The 17,487-nt window shown below is 47.7% G+C and overlaps 11 protein-coding genes across 11 annotated transcripts; 5 read left to right on the top strand and 6 right to left on the bottom strand.

Annotated features, from left to right (window-relative positions):
• Nucleotides 1–14: 14 nt before the first annotated feature.
• B9G98_02531 (hypothetical protein) lies at nt 15–608 on the top strand (the record flags this gene model as incomplete). Its single annotated transcript, XM_024809088.1, has 1 exon — nt 15–608. The coding sequence occupies one exon, from the start codon at nt 15–17 to the stop codon at nt 606–608; it is 594 nt and encodes a 197-aa protein (XP_024664856.1).
• A 1,072-nt stretch (nt 609–1,680) lies between these two features.
• On the top strand, nt 1,681–4,935 carry B9G98_02530 (Sodium transport ATPase 2; the record flags this gene model as incomplete). Its single annotated transcript, XM_024809087.1, has 1 exon — nt 1,681–4,935. One exon carries the CDS (start codon nt 1,681–1,683, stop codon nt 4,933–4,935), a length of 3,255 nt encoding a protein of 1,084 aa, XP_024664855.1.
• Nucleotides 4,936–5,022: 87 nt separating this feature from the next.
• Nucleotides 5,023–5,769, bottom strand: B9G98_02529 (hypothetical protein; the record flags this gene model as incomplete). The annotated part of the gene is made up of 1 exon (XM_024809086.1): nt 5,023–5,769. The coding sequence occupies one exon, from the start codon at nt 5,767–5,769 to the stop codon at nt 5,023–5,025; it is 747 nt and encodes a 248-aa protein (XP_024664854.1).
• A 223-nt stretch (nt 5,770–5,992) lies between these two features.
• Nucleotides 5,993–7,171, bottom strand: B9G98_02528 (Mannan polymerase I complex VAN1 subunit; the record flags this gene model as incomplete). The annotated part of the gene is made up of 1 exon (XM_024809085.1): nt 5,993–7,171. The coding sequence occupies one exon, from the start codon at nt 7,169–7,171 to the stop codon at nt 5,993–5,995; it is 1,179 nt and encodes a 392-aa protein (XP_024664853.1).
• A 461-nt stretch (nt 7,172–7,632) lies between these two features.
• B9G98_02527 (Sulfate adenylyltransferase) lies at nt 7,633–9,351 on the top strand (the record flags this gene model as incomplete). Its single annotated transcript, XM_024809084.1, has 1 exon — nt 7,633–9,351. One exon carries the CDS (start codon nt 7,633–7,635, stop codon nt 9,349–9,351), a length of 1,719 nt encoding a protein of 572 aa, XP_024664852.1.
• Nucleotides 9,352–9,407: 56 nt separating this feature from the next.
• On the bottom strand, nt 9,408–9,995 carry B9G98_02526 (Transcriptional regulator of yeast-form-adherence 6; the record flags this gene model as incomplete). The annotated part of the gene is made up of 1 exon (XM_024809083.1): nt 9,408–9,995. One exon carries the CDS (start codon nt 9,993–9,995, stop codon nt 9,408–9,410), a length of 588 nt encoding a protein of 195 aa, XP_024664851.1.
• Nucleotides 9,996–10,459: 464 nt separating this feature from the next.
• Nucleotides 10,460–11,875, top strand: B9G98_02525 (WD repeat-containing protein slp1; the record flags this gene model as incomplete). Its single annotated transcript, XM_024809082.1, has 1 exon — nt 10,460–11,875. One exon carries the CDS (start codon nt 10,460–10,462, stop codon nt 11,873–11,875), a length of 1,416 nt encoding a protein of 471 aa, XP_024664850.1.
• Nucleotides 11,876–12,076: 201 nt separating this feature from the next.
• B9G98_02524 (putative ubiquitin carboxyl-terminal hydrolase 12) lies at nt 12,077–14,821 on the top strand (the record flags this gene model as incomplete). The annotated part of the gene is made up of 1 exon (XM_024809081.1): nt 12,077–14,821. One exon carries the CDS (start codon nt 12,077–12,079, stop codon nt 14,819–14,821), a length of 2,745 nt encoding a protein of 914 aa, XP_024664849.1.
• Nucleotides 14,818–15,735, bottom strand: B9G98_02523 (Ribokinase; the record flags this gene model as incomplete). Its single annotated transcript, XM_024809080.1, has 1 exon — nt 14,818–15,735. One exon carries the CDS (start codon nt 15,733–15,735, stop codon nt 14,818–14,820), a length of 918 nt encoding a protein of 305 aa, XP_024664848.1.
• A 36-nt stretch (nt 15,736–15,771) lies between these two features.
• Nucleotides 15,772–16,091, bottom strand: B9G98_02522 (Mitochondrial import inner membrane translocase subunit tim13; the record flags this gene model as incomplete). The annotated part of the gene is made up of 2 exons (XM_024809079.1): nt 15,772–15,924; nt 15,972–16,091. 2 exons carry the CDS (start codon nt 16,089–16,091, stop codon nt 15,772–15,774), a joined length of 273 nt encoding a protein of 90 aa, XP_024664847.1.
• A 103-nt stretch (nt 16,092–16,194) lies between these two features.
• B9G98_02521 (hypothetical protein) lies at nt 16,195–17,220 on the bottom strand (the record flags this gene model as incomplete). The annotated part of the gene is made up of 1 exon (XM_024809078.1): nt 16,195–17,220. One exon carries the CDS (start codon nt 17,218–17,220, stop codon nt 16,195–16,197), a length of 1,026 nt encoding a protein of 341 aa, XP_024664846.1.
• Between the last annotated feature and the right edge of the window lie 267 nt (nt 17,221–17,487).

The raw sequence follows: 17,487 nt of genomic DNA, 5'->3' as shown, positions 1-17,487 counted from the left end.
GCTAACTAATCATAATGCCTTTCACACTGCTGACCGCAAAAGTTATCGGCACCGCCACAGTTGGACTGTGGGCGGGTTACAATTTGGCTTTAGCCGAGGCCATTCACCCTGTTATTCCCACGAGCTTGACTTGCTGCAGTCGTAACAAGTGCAACCGCACTGTTACTCCCTTTGCAGTTGCGACAGCCCGCAAGATGCTTGTTCAAGCCGGTAAAGCTGCTGTCATGGCCGGCTTTTCTTTTGTTTCCCTCTTGTCTAGTTATTTGTTGGCTAGCCAGGCTGGTAAACACCCTTATTTGCTGTATGTCTCTTTGGGTGCTCCACTGATTGGTCTTTTGCAGTTCTATGGCGCGGTTGATCTTAAGCACCAGATCGACGGTGACCTTAACACTGTGCCCAATTCTCCTTCTGCTGAGCCTAGTGAATTGAGCGAGTCTGCTTTCGAGCATATTGACCACCCTGATTCCAAGAATCAGCAGGAAGGCGCCTCGCCCCTTAAGCGCAAGTGTGCAATTTACTCCCAGGTGGTTGCCTACTTGAGCACCACTTTGTTTGTGATCAATCTCATTGGTCTTGCAGGTGAATCCTCTGCTAACTTATTTAGATAAACTTTTAGTTCAAGATTTTTATATTGGGTTCGTTGAGGGTTTATCCGAAAGGGTAGGTCCAGTTTGTTCTGCAGATCGATTTAGGCGACTACTGGGCCCTGAATTAGACTACTTCAATTATCAAGCTTCTCTAGCCAACTATCTTGTGTGGAAATATGAGCCTTTAATGACTCGCCCACTCCTGGCCCGCCCGTGGCGGCTCAGCTACCAGCTGGATCAAATATCTTACTCTAGACTGTCATGGGCACAGTACGCCGATACCCATGGCTGGGTTAAACGCTCAATATTGAAGTCTTGGCAAATCGTCTTGTAGACAGTTGATCTCATGGCGATAAGGATGCACGTGCAGGTTAACTGGGACGATTTTGCCAAGAGCACTATAATGCGACAGTTTAATTCAGATTTGAATGGTGGATATATAGTAGTATATAGTTTGCTGGAGTAATATGATAATTGATTGCTGGAATAAATAGGTTTGTTCTGTGTTTTGAACCAATGATTCTAACCAAAATCTGGATCAAAGCCCCGTGCCAAGAGTAACCTAGCCCTAGTCTTGGCTCTCTGTCTTCCCCGGCAAGGTTATCCGGCAAAATGCTGGATGTAATTATCCTAGCCTAGCGAGAGTTGTATGTTCAGCAGTCGGCTCCGGGATAATGTTTGATAGCAGTAGTTCGGATAATTGCTCATTCTGTATACTACAGAATTTAACTTTGACTTCAATGCCTCATAATTGTTAGCGAGGCCCTCGAACCACCACGTAGACTGCACAAGCGATCCTTATTGATTGTGGGGTGTCTGAGCTACATGTTGGGACTTCTCCCAATCACTTGACTCTAGCAAACTTCAGCCCTTATCGACAACCAAACATGTATTGCACACTTCAATAATCTTGAATTGTAGCAATCAGCCATGAAAAGCCGTTGTAACCGCGGTAGCCTGGGGTTTGCAAATCCAGCACAGCCTCGGCGACTACCTTCAGAATATGCAGCATGCACGGGTGCGCAGCCTGCACTACAGTCTTGGCACACTTCCAATAGATATAAAAGAAAGCCAAGACAGATTCGGAAATCATATGAATCGTACTACGACAGCTACAACATACACTGAGAATGAATCGGTAAATACATCTTACATTGAGGAGAAGCACAATGGCAAGGCTAGCGACTCCTTCCAAAGTGGCACCCTCGAAGATCGTGGGGCTACCCCGTGGTCCCAGCGCATCTCTGATCTGGAGCGTGAACTTGGAACCAGTTCCAAAAGTGGCTTGACAAAACAGGACGCTAAGGCGCGCCTTGCCAAAGACGGTGAGAACTTGCTCGAAGAGCCAAAGGGTGTATCTGCTGTAAAAGTGCTGATTGCCCAAACCTGTAACGCCATGGTGCTTGTCTTGCTGATTGCTATGATTATTTCTCTAGCCATCCGTGATTGGATCTCTGGCGGCTGCATTGGCGGTGTCGTTGGAATTAACGTGGTGGTGGGGTTTTTTCAAGAGTACAGTGCTCAAAAGACGATGGCTTCACTGCAGTCCATGTCTTCCCCCACCGCTCGTGTGATTAGAGAAGGTGATGAGGAAACAATTCCATCAAAGGACCTCGTGGTGGGCGATCTCATTACCCTCAAAATGGGCGAGACTATCCCTGCCGACTGCCGACTTGTCAGTGGCATGAATTTTGAAACAGAGGAGGCGCTCCTCACCGGCGAGTCTTTACCTGTCGTCAAAGAATATAGACCAATTTCCCAGCCTGATTTGCCGGTGGGTGATCGCATCAACATGGCTTTCGCATCCTCCACAGTTTCTAAAGGTCGTGCTACCGCCATTGTCACAGCTACGGGTATGGCAACTGAGATTGGCCAGATTGCCCAGAGTTTGAATGGCGAGAGCTCTCATTTCCGCAAAGTGAAGCGAGATGAAGAGGGTAATGCCCGTAAGCGGGACTACTTTCATGCATTTGGTGGCTCTGTTAAAGATGTGGTTGGCAACTTTTTGGGTATCAACGAGGGTACCCCTTTGCATCGTCTCATGTCGAGACTGGCTATTTATTTATTCTTTGTTGCCGTTATTATTGCAATCGTTTCAATGGCCGCTCAAGAATTCAATGTGACTCGTGAAGTCGCTATTTATGCTATTGTCGCAGCTCTGGCTATGATCCCTGCTTCCATGGTCGTTGTACTTACTATTACCATGGCCGTGGGAACCAAATCTATGGTGGAACGAAATGTGATGATTCGCAAATTGGATTCATTGGAAGCGTTGGGATCTGTAAATGATATTTGCAGTGACAAGACCGGTACCTTGACCCAAGGCAAGATGATCGTTCGAAGGGTATGGATCCCATCCTACGATACAGCATCTATTAGTGAGAGTACTGAATCTTATAACCCAACAGTTGGCCGTATCACTATGGAGGATGGCGAGGAGATTACTGAGGTTCCGAAAGACGAACGATTCCAAGACTTTATGTACACCGCTAGTATGGCGAACATTGCCGAAGTACATGAAACATCAGACGGAGTTTGGAAAGCTACTGGTGATCCAACTGAAATTGCTATCCAGGTATTTGTTACACGTCTTAATTGGCAACGCGACCTATGGGTGGGTGCTGACGACGGTGCGCCCCATCACAAAATCTTCAATCATTTGGCTGAATATCCATTCGATTCTTCTATCAAACGGATGACAGCTATCTATGAGCACCGTGCATCCGGAAAAATTAACGTTTACACAAAGGGTGCCACGGAACGGATCTTGGGTCTTTGCTCGCACTGGTACGGAGATGAGCACACCGACAATCCTGAGCGGATCCCATTCACCAACAAGGATCATGAAGTCATCTTTGAAAAAGTTGAGGAGCTCGCTAAAGAGGGCCTTCGAGTTCTTGCGTTTGCCACAAGGACCCTCGAGAAGGGGAGTGGAACAGATTGGCACAATAAACACCGTGATGAAGTTGAAAATGATCTTTGCTTACTTGGCTTGGTGGGTATCTACGATCCTCCGCGTTTGGAATCTGCCCCAGCTGTGGCACTTGCTCACCATGCGGGTATCAATGTCCACATGCTCACCGGTGATCACCCTGCAACCGCCACTGCCATTGCCAAAGAGGTTGGCATTGTACCGAAGGATTTACACAGGTATAACCCGGAGGTTGTATCAGCCATGATTATGACTGCAACTCAGTTTGATGCTTTATCTGATGAAGAAGTTGATAAGCTTCCTGTTTTGCCTTTGGTGATTGCTCGCTGCGCCCCTAAAACAAAGGTTCGCATGATCGAAGCGCTACATCGTCGTGATGCTTTCACAGCTATGACTGGCGATGGTGTCAACGATTCGCCGTCACTCAAAAAGGCAGATGTTGGTATTGCAATGGGTATTGCCGGGAGCGACGTTGCCAAGAGCGCAGCAGACATCGTCTTGTCTGATGACAATTTTGCCTCTATTTTGAATGCTGTTGAAGAAGGTCGCCGCATGACTGATAACATTCAACGGTTTGTTCTGCACCTTTTGGCAGGTAATGTTTCGCAAGTCCTCTTTTTGCTTATCGGCCTTGCCTTCAAAGACAATGACAACTTCTCCGTTTTCCCTATGTCACCTGTCGAGGTTCTATGGATTATCATGATCACCTCTTCTTTCCCCGCTATGGGACTGGGCCAGGAGCGCGCTGACCCTGATATCATGGACAAGCCTCCCAAAGACCCCAAATCTGCTGTTTTCACTTGGGAGGTCATTGTGGATATGGTTGTGTACGGTTTCTTTTTGGCATGCATTTGTGTTGCAACATTTGTAGGTTTGATTTATGGCTACGGTGATGGAAAAGCACGTCTGGGACATAACTGTAACGAGAACTACAGTGACGCGTGCTACTACGTCTACCGCACCCGATCAGTTACCTTTGTGCAAATGACTTGGGCTTTGCTGGTCTTGGCCTGGGAAATGATCGATATGCGTCGATCACTTTTCAATATGACACCGGGCAAAGGAAACAAGGCAAAGCAATTGTTCGACGACCTGTGGAGAAATCAACTTTTGTTTTGGTCTGTCATCGGGGGTTTTGTCACAGTTTTCCCCGTTATTTATATTCCTGTGATTAACAAGAGTGTTTTCAAGCACAAGCCTATGAAATGGGAATGGGGTCTTGCATTTGCTGGCCTAGCTGTATTTATTTTGTTGGTTGAACTATGGAAGTGGGCCAAGCGGGTCTACTACCGCAAGTTCACCGACTTCTACAAGGTCAAGGACCCTCAGGCTGCTTTAGAGAAACCATTTTCTCGATACAACACGCGAACTACCTCAGCCAGCGTCGATGCCAGTGACAAGGCAGGTCTAGTTTAAGTTAGTAGACAACATGTTTCTCATACTATATATAAAAAAAGTCTTTCAATGAAAAATACATCACAAATAGCAAGAATGGAACTTCAATTAAGGGTTTTCAGCTTCAAATTTGAGTCGCACTGTGCTGAGCCGGTGGATCTCCTGATCAAACCTACGCCAAGCTGGGAAGCCAACGCTCATAGTACTCAGGAACCACTTGAGACGCAGAGCACCATATACTCTGAACTTATCTAGCTTGGCTCGCAAAAACAAAAAGTATTCAAGCAAATGGATAATGATGGTGGCAACAAAAATACGACGGGCATTCTGACGGATGAAGTGAGCGAGATGAGGAGATCGTCGTTGCAGGATACGACCAACAGAGCGGGGACTCAATGCTACAAAAGCACAAGTTCCAAAAAGCGAAGCAATAATCCCGCTAATTGGTTGGGCAGGAGGATGAAAACTCTTGATCTGGTATGGCGAAACCTGGAAGGCATCAGCCGCTTCGAACGCCATTTTTACGAATCTGACACGAGCCTCACCTAGGCTTTTTAAGGGCGGATCGAGGGGAGTGACAATTGTTTTAGAGTGGCCGTTTTTGATGTAATTAAGTGTGATGTGATCCAGTTCGACATCCACCAGTTCCACTGAATGAGATGGGTTGGAGTAGTCCAGCTTGATGCCCTCATAGTAGGCAAGGAAGTCATAAAGACTGACCATATGGTCTTTGTTCATATGCTCAAGGATTCTAGCTTTAGCACTCATTAGAAGTTGTCTTGAAGGCAAAGGTGGTGGTGGGACGTGAGGGTTAGTCAAGGAGCCGGCGTGACTAAGAACGCGGGGGATCTCCATCCGAGGAAGACTGTGAAAGAGCTGTGTCAGGTGGTTGTTTAGTTCGAAAAGCAGAAAATGTGGTTGAGGAAAGACCCAGGAATTTCGGCCTGACCGATTGATCTGGTCGCAAGGCAGGCATGGTGGTTTATTCAAGAGGATCAGGCTGATTAAAATTTCTAGAAATAAATGAAAGAAAATAGCCGAATTGCTTCGACATAATGCTATAATGTTAACCAGGTCGTTAGTCAATTGGTAGACCTTGGCGTTCCCGTTCCTTCATCTCGCGGATATCATCTACACTCGGTTCGTATTTGTGCCAGATCGTGTACTGGGGTAAGCCGGCCACGGAGAACCCCTGTTTACGAGCCATTTTGCCAAATCCCTCCGTCTCTGCATGATTCTCGAATGCAAAGCCAGGGAAGTTGATACCGGCCCTGAAAACCTTCGCCTTGGCAAGAATTGACACACCGCCAATACCATCCAGGTCTACAATGTCATTAATGTTTCCCATTCCATCTTCACGACGGAAATAAGCTAAATGAGGACGCCAGGTAGGATACTCTGCGTATCCTTCAACAATGACCTCGTCTTCATCCAGCGTTTTTGCCAGCTCTAACGCGGCCTCACTTTCCATCCAGGAATTGAGATCGTAGGGCTGCTGGCCGCCTAGCCACTTTGGCAGCGGCCGCCAGACATTGGGCACAATAACGTCTCTATCATGAGCCATCAAGTCTTCTAAAATCGTTTTGGGTGATGTCTCAATATCTGCGTCACGCCAGTAAACCCAAGAATGGTGGGGTTTAAGAGCAGCAGAAAGGAGCCAGTTGCGGGCTCTGCCCATCAGCTTCCGGCGTACGCCTTGTACAGCTACACCATGTCGGTCGTCGAAACCTTGTCCAACTGTAGCACCGAAAGAGCTACGTTTGAAAATGTCCACCGAGCCAAAGCGCTCTTCCTGGGGGAGCTTGAAGGCCAACTTGGCTCGTTTTTCCAGGAGTTCTTCGGTTTTATCGTCACTGTCTGAAACCAAAAATGCCAGGTCGATCAAATGGTGCGGGTAGGTGAGATTTTGCAAGTGGTCAAACATGAGATCTATAACGTCCTCAGCATTGCGAAGAGGCGTGCACAAGAGAATGCGCTCTTCTCTTGCGGAAGCACCGGCACCACTACTCTGTTGTTTTGAATAGTCGTAGAACTCAAATGAGCCAGTTCCGTCAATATCAATGTTTATTGGCGATACTGAGAAAAAGAACACGCGATAGATAGTAGCCATTGCGCATACTGCCAGCAATAAGCGAGCTAACACGGCATTAGACCGCTGGTAGCGAAAAAAGCGGGCCAGCCGTCTTTGTGCTCTCGTCACGAGTCCTACCTTCCTTTGAACGAATCTCTCGTCTGTCGGTAAAATCGTACTGTGCATTACAATCTCACCAAACAGGGCTTAGGTGGTATGAGATCAGCACAGATGGTACCCGACACGGAATAAAAAGGGTCTGGCCCGGAATATCTAAAAACTTGCATATATATCAGTTCCCAGGTTTGCATTGTCCTGGTTTTGTACTAACTTTATCTATCCAGTCTTGGTACGTACCCCTGGCCGGGTTTCACATAGCCGCAGCCTACGCGAAGTGAACCTTAAAATAGTCACGCCGTAAATTTCGTCAGGGTACGGGTTGCAACCTGCCCGCAGGTTGCAAAGAGTATCACAAAGAACTCATCCATCCAACAGTGGTGGGCAGGGCAAGTCAAGAGGGCCGATGCCGGCTGCATCCACCACATCGTTACCCTAACCCATTTAGCACGCAATCGAGGGTGATATGGTATGTATGCATGAAAAAGTCATAAAACTGCAACTAGTGGACAAACTCTGCACAGTATACGATGGCAAACCCTCCCCACGGTGGACAACTGAAAGACCTTTTGGCGCGTGACCTTCCCAGAGCCGAATCATTGCGTGCTGAAGCCGACACCCTCACTGATCTCGTGCTAACCGAGCGGCAGTTGTGCGACCTCGAGCTCATTCTATGCGGTGGGTTTTCTCCTCTCGAAGGGTTCATGACCAAGGCCGACTATGACAATGTTGTGGACAATTTGCGTCTTGCTGATGGTTCGCTGTTCTCAATGCCGATTAACCTCGATGTTTCTGAAGAGGACATTGAAGAGTTGAAGCTGGCTCCCGGCAAGCGGGTCACCCTTCGTGACTTCCGCGACCAAGCTGCTTTGGCTATCATCACAATTGAGGATATTTGGAAGGTCGACAAGAAGCGTGAGGCCGACAAGGTTTTCCGCGGTGATCCCGAGCATCCCGCTGTCAAGTTCCTAAACGAGACGGTCAAGTCGCATTACGTTGGTGGTAAACTCGAGGCTATCAATCGTATCAACCACTACGACTACATTGGCCTGCGTAACACTCCTGCAGAGCTCCGTACTCAGTTTGCTAAGCTTGGCTGGCAGAAGGTTGTCGCTTTCCAGACCCGCAACCCCATGCATCGTGCTCATCGTGAACTGACTGTTCGTGCAGCTCGCCAGCACAAAGCCAATGTGCTCATTCACCCCGTCGTTGGCCTCACCAAGCCTGGTGACATCGACCATTTCACTCGTGTTCGCGTTTACGAGGCGCTCATGCCCCGTTACCCTAACGGTATGGCTCTTTTGTCTTTGCTTCCTCTGGCCATGCGTATGGGTGGTGACCGTGAGGCTGTCTGGCACGCTATTATCCGTAAGAACTACGGTGCTACCCACTTCATTGTTGGCCGTGACCACGCTGGTCCCGGTAAAAACTCCAAGGGCGTCGATTTCTACGGACCTTACGATGCTCAAGTTTTGGTTGAGAAATATCGTGATGAGCTAGGAATTGAGGTTGTTCCTTTCCAAATGATGACCTATTTGCCTGAAAAGGATGAGTACGCTCCTAAAGACGAGGTTCCTGCAGGCACCCAGACTTTGGACATTTCAGGTACAGAGCTCCGTCGCAGACTCAAGCTGGGCTTGTCTATTCCTGAGTGGTTCTCTTATCCTGAGGTCGTCAAGGTTCTCCGTGAGAACCACCCTCCTCGTCACAAACAGGGCTTCACAATCCTTCTTTCTGGTTACCACAACTCTGGTCGTGAGGCAATTGCCCGTGCTCTCGAAGTCACATTTAACCAGCAAGGCGGTCGTCCCGTCAGTTTGCTTCTGGGTGAGACTATCCGTCAGGAGCTTTCAAAAGAGCTTGGATATTCCCATGATGATCGCTACAAGAACTTGCAGCGCATTGCATTTGTGGCTGGTGAGCTCACTAAAGCCGGCTCTGTTGTCATTGCTGCCCCCACCGCCCCTTTCCAGGATGGCCGTGACTTTGCTCGTTCTCTTGTTGAAAAGTTTGGTGCTTTCTTCCTCGTCCATGTTTCGACCCCACTGGAGCACTGCGAGAAGACCGACCGCTCGGGCTTGTTTAAGCTTGCTCGCGAGGGCAAGATCACTGGATTTTCGGGTGTTGATCAAGAATTCGAAACTCCTACCAATGCAGACATCACTGTTGACTTGACAAAAACCGACGTTCGCACCGCCGTTCACCAGATTGTTTTGCTTTTGGAAAGCCAGGGATTTTACGGACAGTAAATCCGTGTACATTGTTAACTAAAATTAAATATAAAGTGCATAGTTTATCAAAAGCTTTAATTGAGAAGATTCGCGATACTAGAGCGTTGGGACCCAGAGACTGGGAGCGGGGCTAGCTTTTCAGCCTCGGAAGCCAGGGCAATGAGCTGAGGACTAGGGAGTTGGGTATTAAGTATTGGTCGGGTGACGTCTGGTGCACGCAAGACCGCGGTTTCACTGGCCACGGAAGACGGCACAGCATAGTGCATCTTCTTGGTATGGGCATCGTCAACCTGGCTCTGTAGCTGTTTGATATATTCCACAGCTTCACAAAGAATGTCAAGTTTGTGAAGTCCTGAATCTCCACCACGCTTTGCGAATCGAAATCCTGCACACGACGGCACGAGCTGGCGCAACTCATCGTACTTGCCATTGATCTTTACGCGGCGACGGCGCTCGATATCAGAGTGATTCCTACGTTTAGGTTGGGTAGTAGATCGACGTGATGGTAACTCTGGCGACGATTTGTTTTCGAGCAACGGGCCAGGAAGTTGGAATCCCTCACTGTCTACGGGGCTCTTGACTTTCATAGAAGTCGAGGGAGGTGTGGGCAACATAGTATCCAATGGAGCGATGTTCCTCGATCCTTTATATGTTCGACTCATTTGTGCTCTGGTTATAAAGCGTAATGTGAACTCTTGACTTTCAACAAGACTAGCACGTGGGCACCCACGTGCTTTTGCCGGCAGCCGTGTTCACGTGAGCACAGAATACCTCTTCAGGGCACAGCTCTATACCCTAACCCAGGTTATATTCGGTAAATCGGCAACATTTGACAAGATTCTTTAAATAACGAAATCAGACCAAATATTCGGTCTTTGTGGTTGAGTGCTTCTCTTCGTTTTCGGTTTTACCGCATAGCTATTCACACTTGACGCTCCTAGCTACAATGTGCCTAATTGGGAAATGTGTAAACAGATCACCAAAGACCCCCTAAGGCGCACCCTAATCCAAAATATAATTCTCTACCTCCATTAACGTCGGTCAAAAAGAACAGAGCAGCAAGCGGGACTTGCGCGCATAAAATTAGCATAATTGTACCAAAACTGAATCTGCTATTTCGCATAAAATGATCGTAACACCTCGCAAAAGTCAACGATACAGCACCCTGTCTACCTCGATCGACCCCTCACTGGACACATTTAAGGACCGACCCCGGTCTAATCGTGAGAGTCCGCGCAAGAAGAAGCTCCTTGCCGCAGATAGATTCATTCCCAACCGGTTGATTTCTCGTTTGGATGGTGATATTGGCGCCCCTGCAAACAGGAGCAATTCTGTTCCCAGCGTCACGCCTTCTTCGCCAGGGCTTTCAACCCAGTCCGCATCGCGCTCAAACTCGGTGGCTTCGGAAACATTTTACAAAGGCGACGGGCAGCCTGACCTAGCTAGAGCTTGTGGCATTCGAAGCTCTCGGATTCTCGAATTCCAGGTACCTGCTCCTGCAGCTCGAAACTGTGATCTTCGGAGCCAGTACTCAGGTTTTGCGCCTACACCATGTCTGCCTGCTCAGCTCCGCAGAAAAGTAGCTACCGTGCCCGATCGCATTCTAGATGCTCCCGGAGTGATTGACGACTACTATTTGAACCTCATTGACTGGGGATGTTCTAACCAGCTCGCAATTGCTTTGGAGAATACTGTTTATATTTGGAATGCCGAAACTGGAGAGGCTGCTGCATTGTTTGAGGCCCCAACAGGAAATTACATCTCCTCTGTTAAATGGTCACAAGATGGGCACCTCGCAATCTCACTAAGTACTGGATCTGTGCAAATCTGGGACGTTGAGCAAAAAAAGAGGCTGCGGTCAATGGGCGGTCGGGCGACTCGTATTGGCGTCATGTCATGGGAAAAACACATTTTGTCTGCTGGCGGGCGCGATGGTTCCATCTGGCATCACGATGTCAGAATTAAAGAGCATAAAGTCGCCGAGCTCAACGGTCATGCCGCTGAAGTATGCGGATTAGCATGGCGTAGCGACGGATTACAGTTAGCCAGTGGAGGCAACGATAACATTGTGCAAATCTGGGATTGTCGGTCATCCACCCCTCAGTTCACAAAAAGTCATCATACCGCAGCTGTAAAAGCCCTAGCATGGTGTCCGTGGCAGTCTAGTTTGTTGGCATCTGGTGGTGGTAGTCAAGACGCGCATATCCATTTCTGGAATACCAGCACCGGGTCCCGAATGAACTCAGTTGATACTGGTTCTCAAGTTACTGCATTACATTGGAATTCAGAATATCGCGAAATCGTCTCTTGTCATGGATTCCCCAGTAACCATATCTCACTATGGTCCTATCCCTCTCTCACCAAGACTCTGGATATTGAAGCACATGACACAAGAGTACTTTACTCTGCGTTATCTCCCGATGGCCAAATATTGGCAACTTGTGCTGCCGACGAAAATTTGAAGTTCTGGAAACTGTTTGAAACACAAACTCGCCGGTCTGCTGTTCCCCAGAATCACAACAAGGGCATGGTGATTCGTTAGAATGCGTATGCAAATCTGGTTGCATATCGCGTCATGCATTAAATTGTCTATTACAACCTAAAGCTCGAAAGCAGGCTATCAGCTAGTATCTTTTCTAAATATCCTCACTATACTATCAACAGCCTTTCATCACATATCTTACTTGCTTGGGCAATTGTTTATTGTGTCGTCAATTCCACGCGCGAGTATCGCGGCTGACAAATGGAGACAACGGGCACTAAGAGGCTATATTCCAAGCTTTCTGGGAGCTCTGTTTGTAGCGACGCGTCTGCCGAGCCTGTAATAGAGATAGATGCGGGTAATGATGTGGAGGCAGATCGTATTTCCAAAATTTTAGCTATCGAACATGCTTCCTCGTGCGATCAAAGCGGCGAAGACGACACAGACAAAATTGAGACAAACTCGGTAAAACTTGACAGAGAATGGTGGCAAGCTTTTCAATCGCCGAGATCACAACCAATGGGCCCTGTTTGCAAAAGCCCGGAGAATGGACACCCTGTTTCTGAAGAATCGTACAATCTTTTGAAATCGTGGTACGGAGAAGAGGCGCTTGTTACCATACCCATCAGTGTTGTGGCAAGCAACGAGACCCTCGAAGATCGTACTCTTCGAGCAACAGATTTGATTGGGAAAGCAGTTGATGGAATTGAAGGTGATTTATGGGTTGCCAAGGCCTGGAAGCCCGTCATTTCTGCAGTGGAGTTTGGACGTCTAAGCGTACGCTCCGTTAACCGTGACTCTGCGGCTGGTGACATCAATCTGTCTAATGGTGATCGTTTGATTGTCGAGCCGTATGATGCTTTCAAGACGGGGACAATGGGTTTGACAAACTTAGGAAATTCCTGCTATATGAACTCCTCTTTGCAATGCTTGGTGCATGTGAAAGAACTAGCTGCTTTCTTTGTATCTGGCAAATACCGGAAAGATATCAATAAAACGAATCCAATCGGATATGGAGGAAACGTTGCTGAAGCTTTTGCACAACTAGTCCGCCACCTTTATTGCGACCGTCTTGGTGCATTTTCGCCAACCGCTTTCAAATCAACAATTGGCCGATATAACAGGGCATTCGCTGGTTATATCCAGCAAGACTCTCAAGAGTTCACTGCATTTTTACTCGATAGCTTACATGAAGACCTGAATCGCGTAGTCGACAAACCGCAAACAGAGAAACCCGAACTTCCTGATGATAAACTAGCCGATCCAGCAGCAGTCAAAGAGCTGGCAGATCAATGCTGGGACCTGCATCGCAAACGAAACGATTCTGTTATTCTGGATTTGTTCACTGGCCTTTACAAATCAACAGTCGTTTGCCCAGAATGTGGTAAAGTATCTGTCACTTTCGATCCCTTTTCCGATCTGACTCTTCCTCTTCCATCATCTAATATCTGGGTCCATAAAGTTACTTTTGTACCTTTGTCAGGCCCCGTGAAACAAACAGAGGTTGCCTTGGATCCCTTTGACAGCATTGCAAAACTCAAAACACAGGTCGCGGGGCTTGTTGGCGTGAAAGCCTCAAAGATTTTGGTTGGAGATATATACGATTCACAATTTTACAACTTTCATGATGACAATGGTATTGTGAGTGACACTATCAATGCATCTGATGATGTTGTTTTGTACGAAGTCGAAGGTGAACTCCCCATCGCTGTATACAGCCGTTCTTTACGGTCTTTTGGGCTCCCATTTTTAATTATGACGACAGGTGATGAGACGGTAGAACAGCTACGATGTTTAGTGGATACGAGGTTCAAGCAGTTTACAGGTAAAGAACCTCTCAACTGCAAATTAAGTAAACGACCGGGTGGTGATCGTGTTCTTGAATCTACTTTTGTTTCCTCTTTTTATAATCTTCAGTCTCTGGATGACCAAAGAGAGCCAGATCTTCCAGAGTCTCTAGAGTCAATGAAAGATGCTCAAGAGAACATTGAAGATGTCGAGATGTCTTCAGCATCTTCGGTCTCGTCATTGTCGGGGCCTGTTTCCTCTCCTGAGGAATCATTCGTCAGTATCAAGAATACGAACAATATAATTGAGACTACGTCACTACAAGGATCAGCTGAGAAGGGGCCAATTTTGAATGCAGGAGATATTTTAATTGCTCAATTCGAGGATGAGTTTGATTTCTTGGACCCAGAACAAATTGAGAACGAGCTTGCTACTGCCGCGCAGTCCCGCAAAGTCAAAGAAACCACTCTTGAAGATTGCCTGGATGCCTTCGAAAAGCCTGAAGTTCTCGGCGAGAATGATTTCTGGTATTGCAGTAATTGCAAAGAGCTTCGTCAAGCAACCAAGCAGATTGAGCTTTGGACAGCACCTGATATTTTAACCATTCATCTCAAACGGTTCAGCAGTTTCCAAAGCTTTAGAGATAAGATCAATGATATTGTCACATTCCCTATTACAGGGCTTGATATGACATCTCGCGTGCAAGGGTCGGAAGAAAGCTTGATATACGATCTGATCGCAGTTGATAACCATTACGGTGGCCTGGGCGGAGGCCATTACACGGCCTATGCGAAGAACGATAGCGATGGAAACTGGTACTATTTCGATGATTCCTCGGTGACACCTGCGGATCCAGAGCAAACGATTAGTGGTGCGGCATATCTACTTTTCTACCGAAAGAGATCATCCAAACCATTGGGACATCTAAAGCCTTCTCTTTTCGAGGAAGCCCATCTAGCGGCCACCAGATCTCGCCAGGAAAGTCGCGACGCCCAGCGCAAACCTCCAGCACTACCCGCACGACCAATGAGTCCTCAAGAACCCAGCCACCCAAAAATCCAGGCACTCACACCAGACTCTAACAGTAACCAGGATCTAGATTCAGACGAGCTCCCAGGATGGACAGATATCGATCAGGATGGTGGGGTCGAGAGTGATAAAGAACATTTTGAAGACGCTAAGCTATCTATTGAAGATAAAAGCTCCGAGAAACTCTAAGAAGACAACACCTCCTCTAATGTAGGCATAGATGCAGCAGCACCTTCTCTACTTACAACGATAGCCGATGCCTTTGTAGCAAACTGCAAACTCTCTTCAAGAGGTTTGCCTTGGTGAACTTGGGAGATGAACCCGGCCAAAAACGTATCACCGGCGCCTGTTGTATCTACAACATGCTTGACTTTCGCAGCAGAAACAAATCCTCGTTCGGATCCCTCCTTGGATGCATACACGGCGCCATGCGATCCTAATGTCACAACAACTGCCGTGCGAACCCCGAGATCCAGCAAAGAGTCCAGTACTTTTTCAGCATCATTCTGAGTTTGAACTGAGTTTCCGTCATTATGAGCGATAATTCCAGCCTCAATAGCGTTCACAATCAAGTAATCGACGTTTTCGTAGGCGCTGTTGGGAACGTCCAAAATCGGAGAGGGGTTGTAGACAGTTTTGACAGTTTTGGCAGCCTGCTTAAGGATTTCAAGGGTCGACTCCAATGGAATCTCGTTTTGAAGTAAAACAAATTCAGATTCAGCCCATAGATCTTCCGACACTTTGTCAATTGAGAAATCTCCGTTGGCTCCGGGGTACACTAAGATCCTGTTCTCGCCTTCAGCATCCACCAAAATCGTGGCAATACCGGTGCGTTTATCTGAATAATTGACCTGGCTCACATCGACACCTTCTTTCTCGAGTCCAGCCCGCAATTCATTGCCAAAAGTGTCGTCTCCAACCAAGCCGACCATCTTGACCTTGACGTCAGATGGACTCAACCGACGAGCGGCTCGAGCTTCATTAGCACCTTTACCACCATGGAACGTAGCAAAGTTAGTTGCGCCAACAGTTTCCCCGCCCTCTGGGATGCGTTTCGCTGTTGTCACCAAATCGAAGTTGAGAGATCCAATGATGGTAATCATGATGTCAAGTTTTAAAGGTGGGGGAATTATATACAGCTACTGACGCAGACGGGAGGCATAAGTCTGGGAGATAATATTCCAGGCAGCCATGAACTTTTTGGAGCACTGCTCGGTGCATTTGGAGTCGGCGCTGGTGAGAATAGGGCCCGGATTCGGGAAGCAGAGGTCGTAGCAGACCTTGGTCATGTTCTTTGTTAGTTGGGTGTCTGGCTCGCAACCGTATGGGGCGAACTTACGTTGATCAGCTCTGTGACATCAGCAACAGCGAGTTCTTGGGCAGCTTCCTGCATAACTCGCTGCTTGACGTCCTGAGTTTGCGTCGAGGACGCTTCTGAATCCTTGCCGAAAAAAGCCATGATGACAAACACAGATCAAGCTCGAGCGCCAATGTCAAACTCGTCAAACTGCTAAGATCTAAGGGAGATTGTGCTATGTAGCGCTAGAGAAAATTATATATTACTATTCTGTCCAGGGCAAAGTATCATATACAGGCTTGTGCTCTTTGAGGTCGAAGCCCAATGGAGGCAGATCAACAAGTCCTCGTTTTTCAAGAAGGGCCATTTGGCGGCCTCGCAACATGATATACACGACCTGAAGCAAAGGTGCGGGAATGTTGTGTTTCTGAGCCAGACGCAACGGGTTGCCCAGAATGGCCTCCAGCTCCATGGGCTGGCCCTTTCTTACATCGACGAGCATGGATGGTTCGTAGTACTCGTTGGCATCGACATTGAGCATGAAAGCTTCGATACCGGGATCCAACTTTTCTCCGAGCTCCTTTTCAGCAATGGCACGGACTTCAGCCATAGCCTCTTTGACCAAATTATTACTGATGCCACTGAAATACAGCCGGCCAGTATCTAGGCCAGTCACTGCAGCGATTGTGTTGTATGTAGCGTTGTAAAACAGCTTAATCCAACGCTTTTTAGCAAGATGCTCAGTAAAAATGCCCTTACTTTTTGACAAACTGTAAAGACGAACATACTCCTTGGCCGATGCAATAGCCTCAGGGCGTTTGTCGTAAGTTCCAATCGTGACCTCGTCAGGAGAGATGTGGTTGATGCGACCATCGTAATTGGTCGAACCAATCATGGATACACCACCAAGAACATAACCATCAGGGAACGCCTTCATGACAGGCTCCTCGTTGCCCAGACCGTTTTGAACGAGAACGACAGTCGCTCCCTTGTGCATGAACGGACGGACCATGTCTTCTGTCTTCTGCACCTCAGGAACAAACTTGGTGCATACAACAATATAGTCATAGGGTCCATGCTCTACAGCCTCGTCAACAGACTTGACAACCCGGCTGGGGCGCCAACCATCCACTTGACCGTAGTCGACAGACTTGAACTCGTACCCACGAGTCATAACCGTCTCGTAGTCAGTTCTAACGATGAGGGTAACATCTGCCTCGCCGCTAGATTGCAAAGCTAGAGCAGTAACTGCTCCAACACCACCACTTCCAAGAACGAGAACACTTTTCATGTTATCAAGTATAGTCCCAACAATATGATGGCCCCCGCATATTTATACTATAGGACCCTGCAGGCAGATGCAGGACGGTGCCAATTAAAAAGTCGCGGGCTCTTGGCTGAAAGAGTGAAATTTCACTACTGTGAACTACGAAAGAACAAACGATGGGGCTAAAACAAAAAAACGAGCCTAAACGTTGAGCCGCTCACAATTGCCCGACTGCTAATGGTAGGTAGAGCCGGCTCGCTACTACATACCGTTACCGGCTGCAGATTCGAT

The sequence above is a fragment of the Wickerhamiella sorbophila genome (assembly GCF_002251995.1).
Source record: "Wickerhamiella sorbophila strain DS02 chromosome Unknown contig3, whole genome shotgun sequence".
Taxonomy (NCBI): Eukaryota; Fungi; Ascomycota; class Dipodascomycetes; order Dipodascales; family Trichomonascaceae; genus Wickerhamiella; species Wickerhamiella sorbophila.
Note: the sequence above shows the minus strand (reverse complement) of the source record. Positions and strands in the feature narration are given on the sequence as shown.